Source organism: Rana temporaria, chromosome 4 (genome assembly GCF_905171775.1).
Source record: "Rana temporaria chromosome 4, aRanTem1.1, whole genome shotgun sequence".
NCBI classification, from domain to species: Eukaryota; Metazoa; Chordata; class Amphibia; order Anura; family Ranidae; genus Rana; species Rana temporaria.
In genome coordinates, this window is record NC_053492.1 from 2,975,216 (window position 1) to 2,988,402 (window position 13,187).

The 13,187-nt window shown below is 46.0% G+C and overlaps 1 protein-coding gene across 1 annotated transcript in view; it reads left to right on the top strand.

Annotated features, from left to right (window-relative positions):
- The window catches only part of LOC120935225 (zinc finger protein 850-like), a gene marked incomplete at its 3' end in the record, with an annotated part of 160,877 nt that overhangs the window by 29,262 nt on the left and 118,428 nt on the right, over positions 1 to 13,187 (top strand). The window contains 1 exon segment of the mRNA XM_040347391.1: positions 11,354 to 12,452. Coding sequence (XP_040203325.1) covers positions 11,354 to 12,452 — 1,099 coding nt within the window.

Below are 13,187 nucleotides of genomic sequence, written 5' to 3' on the forward strand. Positions count from 1 at the left end.
ACCTCTTCTATAGGATTGTGAAGATTTCTATCCTATTTATTAAGAAGCTGAAGAAGATGTCCATGATGTAGATTGTAGATGAGGGTTACATATAGTATGAGCAGCATCACCCTTCACTCTGTCACCAAGACCTAGTCTGGCAATGCCCAGAATGATACCAATTAGTCTCTGACCAATCTCACGGTTTGGATGGAATTTCTCCTTATATCAGTGGTCAGTGCATTGATCCCTTACATTGGTGACCAATGGGAGAATGACTCTCTTATATGTCATCAGTGTGAAGACTGCCCCCCCTTACAGATATTTGATGTTAGTTGTTACTGAGAGACAGAAATTGTCCATTGCTCAAGGAACCCCTAGAAACCTTTGGAGGATCCCTGGCTGATAAAGTCTGGACTAGTCAGTAATATATTTCTCTCCCCCTTGGTGGGAGTGGAGATGACCCATCTATAAGGATATACAATACATACACAGAGCACAAGGCTGTGTTCACACTACGAGATGGTTCTCGTGGCTGCAGTTCCTCTGAAATCCACAAGGTGGTGATCGTCTCACTTCTACCATAGAGAGAAGAAGTCTTTATGGAAGACAGGAAGTTTCGGGTGAGAGGTCAGTCGGGAGGAAGTAGTGAGGAGACATCACTGGAATCGGCAGCTAAGAGGAGGTAATAAGATCTTATCTTCTATTTACACCCAGTAACCCCGTCATGTCCGTCCTCTTCCTCCATAGTCACTGTGACGTCTTTTATCTCCAGCAGATGATAATACACACATATACCTCCCAACTGTCCCTGATTTGGAGGGACTGTCCCGCATTCACAACAAAGTCCCTCTTTCCTCCTCATGTGTCCCTCATGTTGGTCTGATCTATATACATGTATATAAAATGCACTATTTATCTATCAAAAGGTGTTTCTCGGTGCTAAACCTTCCATCCAATTTCTAAATTTTTAACCAATTTTTTTTTATGTTTCTTCATTAATGGGTGTGTCAGGGGGTGTGTCCTATGCCTACCGGTACATACTTTTGGTAATAGAAGTCCCTCATTCTTATCTCAGAAAGTTGGGAGGTATGTACACATATATAGTGTGGAGTTGTACATTAACCCCTTCAGGGTCAGAACATTCCCCCACTTACGGGGCCGGGAACATTCTCTTCATTTTGAAAATGTGTTTTTTTTTTCCATCTAATTCAGCTTTTCAATTTATAATAACAGATTATACAATAATACGGGATAGGGGTTTTATTAAGAGGTGTATTTATAATTAGGGATGCACCGAAATTTAATCGGCTGAACCATATCGTCCCAAAATGGTGTTTTTAGCATATTGCCGAAAGAAAGAAAAGTGCAGATAATTGCGCATACGCGGTGGCCGTGCCTCTGGGGGTCTTCCCATTGCGGGGTGTCATCCTGAAGGCTCAAGGTCCTGACCTGCCCTCCCTCCTCCTCTCCTTGCAGAGTGGTGATCTCCCTGTGTCAGGGAGCTGAATTACCCAGGCCGCAGTAACAATGTCCCGCCTCCTGTGATAGACGGCACACTGATCCAATGCCGGGACATTGAATCAGTGTGAAGTGACCACTGGAGGCGGGACATTGTTTTTTTTTTTTTTAAGATATTTTTATTGGATTTAAGACAAACCAACAAGCAGAAATAAACACACAAAAAACAACAACAATACCTCCAAACAATCTGGTCATAAACAGTAGGCAATATGCTCAAACATAGAAGAATAAACAGATATCAGTGCAAAGATATAAAGTAGGCACAATGGTAAAAGGTTCAGATATGTTACCAGGGCATAGATCCCTGGGGCAGGACCCATCAATGGTCAATCAAGAGTCACAATCAGTGCTGGGAGAGGGTTAGCGGACAAGCCAACCATCTACCCCAAATTTTGTGAAAGGTTTTGCTCCGTTTCTGGAGTTCAAAAGTAAGTTTATACAGTGGGATAGAATCATTAATACGTTTTAACCAGAGGGACTTCAGAGAGGTCTGTGCGCCCTTCCAGGACAGTAAAATAGCTTTTTTAACATAGAAATAGAGTATGCGGAGCAGTCTCTTGGCATGTGATGATAGGTGTAATTTGCCAAAATAGGCAGTTCTTGTTGTGGATTATGTTTGGGAGGCCTAGCGCCGATGAGATGAAAGCACCCACTTCCTCCCAGAAGTCCTGGAGTATCGGGCATGACCAGAAGCAGTGTACGAAATCGGCCTCCTGGCCACAGCCATGGAAACAGGCAACCGAGGCCAGGAGACCCATCTTTTGTAACCTAGCCGGAGTGAGGTGGGTTTGATGAAAATTTTTGACCTGTATGATGCGGTGCCGGGAAGCAATAACTGATTTTTAGTTTTATATGTATCACCAAATTCTGACCAGTCCTCGTCTACCAGGGAAAGGTCCAGAGAGGTCCACTTTACCTGAGCTTTGTGATACCTGGGGTTAAAGTCAGTCATTAGGGCTGCATAGTAGGTGGAGACAAGTTTAGTGGGGTCTGGCTGTCTGAGCAGTTTTTCCAACAGGGGCAGGTCAGTGGGATCGTCCAGGGAGCCAAACTGGGCACGGATAGCGTGCCTGAGCTGGTAATAATAAAATAGGTACGATCTTGGTAGATCAAAGTCTAAACGTAGCTGAGAAAAAGATTTAAAGCCCTGAGCGTTGTACAGGTGACATAAATATTTGACCCCCTTGGAGTACCAGCGATTGGGATCAGGAAGGGAGTACAATTCCTGCAGATTAGGGTTAAACCACAGGGGGTTGTTGGGAGATTTTAGCCAGGTGTGTTTGGATACTTTCGTGACAATATAGAGGAAAGGGAAGTGGCAAGTAGAGAGGTGCCGGGGCGATCAGGGACCCGGCCTCTGTAGATTATATTATGTAGGGTTTCCAGGGAAGATGCGATGGCCCCCTCCGTGGAGGTACAGGCATTGGCCGGAACTGGGCACAGCCAATCATGGATGAGCACCAGCTGGGATGCCAAGTAATATAGGAAGAAGTTAGGAAATACCAAGCCCAAGTGTGCTGGTAACCGTAGTGTTTCAAGTGCTACCTTGGGGGAGCCAGAGGCGGGATATTGTTACTGCGGCCCAGACAATTCAAATCCAGCTCCATGACACAGGGAGATCGCCGCTCTGATCCAGGCACAGGCAGGCTGCATCTGACAGGCACTGGCGAGGCTGCATCTTATGGGAACAGGTAGGCTGGATCCCACAGCCACTGGCGAGGCTGCATTGATCTCTTGTATCATGTCTGCTAGAGGTACACCGAATCGAAATTTTGTAATACTATTAGCAGTGTGTTTAAGTAAGAGATTGCAAACATGATACAAGAGATGGTTAGAGGCTGCAGACATGATACAAAAGATGGTTAGAGGCTGAAGACATGATACAGGAGATGGTTAGAGACTGAGGACATGATACAGGAGATGGTTAGAGACTGAGGACATGATACAGGAGATGGTTAGAGACTGAGGACATGATACAGGAGATGGTTAGAGACTGAGGACATGATACAGGAGATGGTTAGAGACTGAGGACATGATACAGGAGATGGTTAGAGCCTGAGGACATGATACAAGAGGTGGTTAGAGACTGAGGACATGATACAGGAGATGGTCAGAGACTGTGCAGACATGACACAGAAGATGGTCAGAGACTGCGGACATGACACAGGAAATGGTCAGAGACTGTGGAGACATGATACAGGAGATGGTCAGAGACTATGCAGACATTCACCTGTTTCCAGTCCTAGGCATACCACCCCTGTCATCTCTGGTCTCCTCCCGGCATCTTCATGCTCCTCTAAGCACTCGCTGCATACACAGTACAGAGTGCCAGGCACACACGGTGGGTGAGAAGGGAGATGTCAGCAGCACCCTCATTGGATACAGGGCTGCAGAGCCCTGTTGTGATGTAACATCTGATTGGCAGAGTGTGTGGTGGGCGGGGCAGTGAGTGAAAGGGAAGCTCAGGGGAAGGCAGTCCTTGTTAGGACATTCGGCCCCGGAATTTCCTACAGCCAGTCCAGCCCGGGGTCACCAACCAGGGGACATTTTCTCCCACACATATGGTAGGCAAATTAGGTGGCCGCAAGGCCCCTGTAGGCGACCACCTAACTTGCCTAATTAGAGAGCCGCCTCTGTACAGTACATACACACAGCACAAGGCCGTGTTCAGACTATGAGACGTTTCTCTGGGCTGCAGTTACTCTGAAATCCATAAGATGGTGATCTCACTTCTACCATAGAGAGAAGAAGTCTCTATGGGAGACAGAAAATGATGTCAGGAACAGACAGGAAGTTCTGGGTGAGAGGTGAGTCGGGAGGAAGTAGAGAGAAGACATTGCTGGAAGAAGCAGCAGAGGAGGTAATAAGATCTTATTTTCTATTTACACCCAGTAACCCCCCCCCCCCCCCCCCCCCGTCATGTCCGTCCTCTTCTTCCATAGTTACTGTGACGTCTTTTATCTCCAGCAGATGATACACACATATATAGTGTGGAGACCTAGATTAACCCCTTCAGGGTCAGAACATTCCCCCACTTACAAGGCCGGAACATTCTCTTCATTTCAGTTTATACTAACAGATTATACGATAATACGGGTTGGGTTTTTTTTTTTTTTTTTAGAGGTGGACTTATGATACGTGTTTTTGATTTTATAATCTTTATGGAGGAGGAAATAAATATTCCTGATGTCTGTGAAGGTTCAACACAAGGGATGTGTCTGGATGGTGACTGTATCATCGTGTGTGTCAGGTTCCTATAAGGTGTCAGGATGTCACTGTCTATTTCTCCATGGAGGAGTGGGAGTATTTAGAAGGACACAAGGATCTCTACAAGGACGTCATGATGGACAATCAGCCGCCCCTCACATCACCGGGTAAGAGGAGACTTTATTGTAAAGGAGAGAGCAGTACGGAGGCTCCACCTAGATCCCCCATCATCTGATAAACACATAGAAACAATGTATTCAGTCAGTGTGTGTGTTTCCTACAGATGGATCCAGTAATGGGAACCCACCAGAGAGATGTCCCCGTCCTCTGTATTCCCGGGATTCCACACAGGAAGGTCACACCATCCATCACCATCATCAGGTAGATGAGGAACAATCACTGATAGTATCATTAGGATCTGTACATTATCTGCATTGTTATCATTAATGTCATTTTTATTCTATATTCAGAGTGGAAACCTGAGAGATTCTAAAGTTGAGGTGAAAGAAGAGCTAAAAGAGGAGGATGATGAGGATGGGGTGATGGAGGAAGATCACACCACCCCCCACCATCATCAGGTAGATGAGGAACAATTATTGGTGGTTATGATTTATACACAAACATGTTTGTTACAATGAATGTTTTATTATATATTCAGAGTGGAAACCTCGGGGATGATAATATTGATGTAAAAGAAGAGTATAAAGAGGAGGATGAGGAGTATGGAGTGATGAAGGAGTTTTCAGAAGGACACAAGGATATGATGGAGCCTCCTAATACCAGGAACCCCCCAGAGAGATGTCCCCATCCTCTGTATTCCCGGGATTCCACACAGGAAGGTCACACCATCCCCCACTGTTACAAGGTCAGTGGGGCGGAGCATCTAGAACATGGACTGGTGGAGATGATGTGTGGATTTTGTATGTAAGTTTATATCTTACAGATGATATTCTCTCTCATTCTCTTGGTTTAGAGTGGAGATCCAATCGATATAGAATTTGAGGTGAAATCAGAAGAAGAAGAGACGTATGTGAGGGATGATCAGCAGTCTATGGAGGAGGATGGAATAACGGGGACATTTATAGAGGAGGACACTCCTACAGAGATCAGCACAGGTGGGTCATTAACACTAAATCCATTTTCCACTCATACTTCTCACTGATTGGTCCAGAGTAGGGCGGGGACTGGGTGATATCAGCCTTTAATCCCCTGGTCACTTTCCTGAGCTGTGTTCCCCGTCCTGTATTCCTGTATTTCTCTCGGATAATCTTCCTTCTCTGTGCTGCAGACACAATTTATGTCTCTAGACTGGATTTATGGAGATTCTGGGGTTCAGCTGGCAGCAAAATGTTGATTTTCACCATAGGGTTTGCTTGACTTAGACACCTGGGGTATGTACCTTGGGTCTTCTGCCCCATGCCCGGGTCTAGTGAGATCTCTGACAGAACAATTCTCCCGGGGTTACTTGCTCTGTTATTTGCTGTCTGTGCCGGGTGGAGGGATATGTCTGTATAGTCTCAGACCCAAGTCACTGAGTCTCAGGAGATAGGAGGCAGTGGTGTGGGATCTCTGCAACTTATCTCCAGTAAACATTTCATCGACCACTGAATACCAATATCATGAGTCCTAACTCCTGCACTGTATACTCTGTTGTACATTACATACTCCTGACCCCTGCACTATATACTCTATGTTGTACATTATATACTCCTGACCCCTGCACTATATACTCTATGTTGTACATTATATACTCCTGACCCCTGTACGATATACTCTATGTTGTACATTACATACTCTTTATTATCTCTGAACAAGAACAGTTGGAGAGCCGGTTTAGGGCAAAGACACATTTGAGTAGATGCAATGACAATTGGCAGACTCCGAGACTTCTATAGGTAGACTGCTATACAGTGGAAGGCCTCCAGTCGGACACCACTTCTGTATAGGTAGGACCGCTGTCTCCTATGGTAAAAAATATTGTTACAGTCACTAACGCTAGTTCTACATAACTCTTGGTAACACAGAATAGTTCTCACACAGTCTCTCACTGCAGATCTTCTCTCCCTGAGCTCCCGGTTTCTCATTAGTAGGGATGAGCTCTATGTTCGGGTCGAACATGAGTTCCACTCGAACATTGGCTGTTCGCCCGTTCATCGAAAAACAAACATTATGGGACTTTCGTGCCAAATTCGAGCGCCGCGTCATGCACCATAATGCACTGCGAGATCGCAGTGCATTGCTGTGTGATGATTGGCCAAAGCATGCACTATGACCCGCATACTTTGGCCAATCCCAGCACCGTCAGCAAAGAGAGCCATAATTGGCCAAAGGCAGGGTGCCTTTGGCCAATCATGGTTTAGGGGGACTAAGTCCACGCCCCACACTATATAAGGCCGCATGCACGTTCCCTACCCCTGTTGCTAAATCGTAAAAATAAATTTGGTCCCAGCCATCCACATGCTCAGCGTCTGAATGCTAGCTTGGCTACTGCATCTGCACTGCAACTGCTGCCTTTTCAGCTGGTAGACTCTGCCCCCTTTTGTGAATTTGTGCAATGTGCGGTACCTTAGTGGCAGGTTCCCAAACGCCATTTCTTTTCACGGAAGACCATTCCGGTTCTCTACCAGCATGTGGAAGGCAATGTCTTGGCCTCGTTTGGGAGGGGGCGATCAGCTGTAAGGTGCATATTACCGCTGACTCATGGTCCAGCAGGCATGGATAGCGACGTTACCTTTCTTTCACAATGCACTGGGTAACTCTGCTGGCAGCTGGGAAGGATGCAGGACAGGGTGCAGTATTGTTGGAGCTTGTTCTGCCACCACACCTCCAAAATGCTAGTGGTGGCTCTCTCCTCCACCCCCTCCTCTTCTTCCTCTATGGCCTCTTCCTCTGCAGATTTGTCCTCCTGAACCAGCGATGCTCCATAGACGTTCAAGGGGCTACGCAAGCACTGAGGCAAAAAGATGCCATGCGGTGCTTAAGTTGGTCTTCTTAGGGGACAGGGCCACACTGGGGCAGAGATTCTGTCAGCTCTGCAGGGGCAGGCTCAGAGGTGGTTGATGCCACGACAGCTTTAGCCAGGAATGGTTGTAGGCACCAACCTCCTCTCCGCCCTCCGACATAGACACTTGACCCATGTGCCCTGTTTTTAGGAACTTTCCCAGAACTTATCCACCCTTCACAGAGGGAGCAGAGAATGAAACATCTTTGGGAGGCCTTGCAGAAAGGTTTGTCCAATGCGTTTCCAGAGCCTGGGAGGTTACAATCTCCTGGTGCTGGACAACGTGTTGCTGAGGCTTCGTTCAATCACAGAAAGAGCAGTGAAGAAGGTGGCCGTCTGACCGATGCCTTCAGACAATTCTTCAGTCCGCAGCCCCAAGGTCTGATCGGTTCCAGCAACCGTCGCCAGCGTCTGCATTACATGTTGCAGGAATATCTAGGGGCAAGATCAGACTTCGAGACCTTTCCAACAGAAAATCCTCTGGGTTACTGGGTCTTGAGGATGGACCACTGGCGAGAGCTTGCACAATATGCAATTGAGCTACTGGCCTGTCCTGCATCCAGCGTTCTTTCTGAACGCACATTCAGTGCTGCTGGAGGCTTTGTAAACGATCACAGAGTGGGCCTGTTCACAGACTCTGTTGATCGGCTCACTTTCATAAAAATGAATCAGTCTTGGATCACCAGCTACCAAGCACCTGATGCTGATGTAACCAATTGATTTTTCTATGGATGTGGGATCCCTTGAAGACTGCCTATGCTGAGTGACTATCCTATTATGCTGAGTGACTATCCTATTCTCCTCAATCTTCATGTTGATAGCTTCTAAGAATATTTTTGTTTCAGGGCACCACCACCACTGCCTAAGGCTAAATTTTTCTGCCCCTGTTTACACGCCCCTGTTAATTAAAATTTTTGATCTAATATTTCACACTGCACCCACCAAGAGTAGCGGTGAGGGCTTACAGTGTTCTGGTACCACCAACACCTAAGGCCCAATTTTCCCCTACTTTCAAACATCTGATTTACAAACGACTCCTACTTACAAACGGAGGGAGACAACAGGAAGTGAGAGGAAATCTACCCCTAGGAAGGGAAATTCTCTCCTGTAAGAATTAATATGGGAAAAAGGTGTCTCCTCTCCACTGATGCTTTATCACAGGGGTGCCCAACCTTTTGAAGGCCGAGGGCCACTTAAGCGACTTAGTAACCAGTCGCGGGCCACAATGAGCGGAGTGGGCAGATGACAGGTCTGTGTCCAGTCTGCATATGCAAAGCAGACACAGCCCAATCTACTCTATGGGCCCTCCGATCCAATCAGATAGAAGGGGGCAGATCCACTTCCGTTTTTTTAGCAGATCGGATTGGAGGTAAATGGACCCTCTAATCACCTGCCCCTCCATAGAGGTGATTAGAGGGTCCGATTGGGTTGGACCAATCGTGAAAAGGGCCTAAGGCTGCTTTCACACTGATGGTCTGCGGTCTATTGCGGTGCAGTGTACCTGTGGTTTTCCCACCGGTTAGCTGCACTTTGCCATAGACGTCTATTATATCCTGCAGGTGTGGTGCACTTTCTGAAAAGTCTCTTGCTTCCTCTACCGCCGGCCTCATTTACAACACTGATGCTCTCGGATGGCAGGTTGGCAACCTGCAATTTGTGGGACTGCATTCATAGACAAAAGTGGGACTGCATTCATAGACAAAAGTGGGGCTGCATTCATAGACAAAAGTGGGACTGCATTTATGTACACAAGTGGGACTGCATTTATATACAAAAGTGGGGCTGCATTCATATACAAAAGTGGGACTGAATTTATATAAAAAAACTGGGACTGCATTTATATACAAAAGTGGGACTGAATTTATATATACAGTGTGAATGAATTTATATACAAAAGTGGGACTGAATTTATATACAAAAGTGGGACTACATTTATATACAAAAGTGGGACTGCACTTATATACAAAAGTGGGACTGAATTTATATACAAAAGTGGGACTAAATTTATATACAAAAGTGGGGCTGCGTTCATATATACAGTGGGGCTGCATTCTTATGTACAGTGAGGCTGCAATGATGGGCACTGATGAGGCTGCATTGATCTATTGTACCATGTCTTCGGTCTCTGACCATCTCTTGTACCATGACCACCACTTGTACCACGTCTGCAGTCTCTGACCATCCCTTGTACCATGTCTGCAGTCTCTGACCATCCCTTGTACCATGTCTGCAGTCTCTGACCATCTCTTGTACCATGTCTGCAGTCTCTGACCATCCCTTGTACCATGTCTGCAGTCTCTGACCATCTTGTGTACCATGTCTGCAGTCTCTGACCATCTTTTGTACCATGTCTGCAGTCTCTGACAATCCCTTGTACCATGTCTGCAGTCTCTGACCATCCCTTGTACCATGTCTGCAGTCTCTGACCATCTCTTGTACCATGTCTGCAGTCTCTGACCATCTCTTGTACCATGTCTACAGTCTCTGACCATCCCTTGTACCACATCTGCAGTCTCTGACCATCTCCTGTATCATGTCTGCATTCTCTGACCATCTCTTGTGCCATGTCTGCAGTCTGACCATCCCTTGTACCATGTCTGCAGTCTTTGACCATCTCTTGTACCATGTCTGCAGTCTCTGACCATCTCTTGTACCATGTCTGCAGTCTCTGACCATCTCTTGTACCATGTCTGCAGTCTCTGACCATCTCTTGTACCATGTCTGCAGTCTCTGACCATCTCTTGTACCATGTCTGCAGTCTCTGACCATCTCTTGTACCATGTCTACAGTCTCTGACCAACTCTTGTACCATGTCTGCAGTCTCTGACCATCTCTTGTACCATGTCTGCAGTCTCTGACCATCTCTTGTACCATGTCTGCAGTCTCTGACCATCTCTTGTACCATGTCTGCAGTCTCTGACCATCTCTTGTATCATGTCTGCAGTCCCTGACAATCGTCTACAAACTGTGGGATAGATTTATGGCATTTATATTTAAATATTTTTTACTAGTAATGGCGGCGATCATTGATTTTTTAGCGGTACTGCAACATTGCAGCGGGCACACCGGACACCTAATTGAGTTCTGTAAGCAACACCTTATTTTCTGGCAGTGCCCCTCCCGAGACTAGACTCTGGATCCGCCCTTGGGTCCATGAATAAAGAAATTATCTGGTAGGAGATCAGAGGAGCCATTTACTAGTTACCTTGAGGGGGGAATTGTAAGATCCTCAGAGACAAAGCTGCCTGATGTGGGCGGAGTCCTGGTTTAGGGGAACCAATCAGCTCATGTCTAGTAATAATCTTTGTATTTCTATTTTAGTAGATGGACGGGAGATGAGGAAAACCTCAGAGGATTGTCTCACTTTGTCTCCAGACTGTAAAGTAGAAGATGAGGACATCACACAGTATAGTCCAGGAGAAAACCCGACTACCTTAAATGTCCATCCGGCACCACACAGTGTAGATGGACCATCGTATTCCTCTTATCCTGAGGAACCTCAGACTGTGCGGGACTGTGCCGGACCATCGTATTCCTCTTATCCTGAGGAACCTCGGACTGTGCGGGACGGTGCCGGACCATCGTATTCCTCTTATCCTGAGGAACCTCAGACTGTGCGGGACGGTGCCGTCCTTCCAACAGATAAAAAGTTTTTCTGTGCTGAGTGCGGGAAGTGTTTCAGTTTCAAAAGCAGTCTTTATAAGCATAAAAAATCTCACACAGGTGAGAAGCCGTATTCCTGTTCTGAGTGCGGGAAATGTTTTTCAATGAAGTCCAATCTTTCCACACATCAGAGATCTCACACGGGGGAGAAGCCTTTTTCCTGTTCTGAGTGCGGGAAATGTTTTTCAGAGAAGTCCAATCTTTCCACACATCAGAGAATACACACGGGGGAGAAGCCTTTTTGCTGTTCTGAGTGCGGGAAATGTTTTTTAAAGAAGTACAATCTTTCCACACATCAGAGAATACACACCGGGGAGAAGCCTTTTTTCTGTTCTGAGTGCGGGAAATGTTTTTCAGAGAAGTCCAGTTTTTCCACACATCAGAGATCTCACACGGGGGAGAAGCCTTTTTCCTGTTCTGAGTGCGGAAAATGTTTTTCAGAGAAGTCCAGTTTTTCCACACATCAGAGATCTCACACGGGGGAGAAGCCTTTTTCCTGTTCTGAGTGCGGGAAATGTTTTTCAGAGAAGTCCAGTTTTTTCACACATCAGAGATCTCACACGGGGGAGAAGCCTTTTTCCTGTTCTGAGTGCGGAAAATGTTTTTCAATGAAGTCCAAGCTTTCCACACATCAGAGAATACACACGGGGGAGTGGCCTTTTTACTGTTCTGAGTGTGGGAAATGTTTTTCGGATAAGTCCAGTTTTTCAACACATCAGAGATCTCACACGGGGGAGAAGCCTTTTTCCTGTTCTGAGTGCGGGAAATGTTTTTCAGTGAAGTCCAGTCTTTCCAAACATCAGAGATCTCACACGGGAGAGAACCCCTTTTCCTGCCCTGAGTGCGGGAAATGTTTTTCAGTGAAGTCCAATCTTTCCACACATCAGAGATCTCACACGGGGGAGAAGCCTTTTTCCTGTTCTGAGTGTGGGAAATGTTTTTCAGTGAAGTCCAGTCTTTCCAAACATCAGAGATCTCACACAGGGGAGAAGCCGCATTCTTGTCCTGCGTGCGGGAAATGTTTTTCAGAGAAGTCCCATCTTTACAGACATCAGAGAACTCACACGAGGGAGAAGCCGTATTCCTGTCCTGAGTGAGGGAATTGTTCCTCACTGAGGTCCTGTCTTCCTGTACATCAGGGGTCCCACACAACCCCTCGAGGTGTATTAGTGAGTGTGGGAAATGTCTTGTATGTGAATGTTGCTGGACATGTGGGGAAGAAGCACACCCTGTGAAACTCGAAAAATTCGAATATGGTGCAAAAGTTCATTTATTTCACTAATGCAACTTAAAAGGCAAGACTAATATATGAGAGAGACTCATTACATGCAAAGCAAGAGGGTTCAAGCCGTGATTTGTCATCATTGTGATGATTGTGGCTTCCAGCTCATGAAAACCCCAAATCCACAATCTCAAAAAATTCCAATATTCCATGCAATCAATAAAACACGGATTGTACAGAGAACAATATCGCACCTCTGAAAAGTAGAAGCTGCGTATTAATTGTGTGAAAATAGTGCAGCGCTGCGTATCTATAAATCTTATAGAAACAAATAATTATACATTCCATAAAACTATTTATGAAAAAAAAAAAAATGATAAAAAAACAGTTCATATGGAGGTTTCCAAAGCTGTCACCGCTGTGAAAAATCCTATTTAAATGGATCCAATATTCAGTGTGCACCCCCACCTGCTAAAATGCATGCTCACCTCAAGGGTGAGTATAAAACTCATAGACAGATCACTCCTCGTGTCCGATCACGATCCGTCCACTTTACCAATGGTAGTAATTCCTACAGTCTCCAGACTGCAC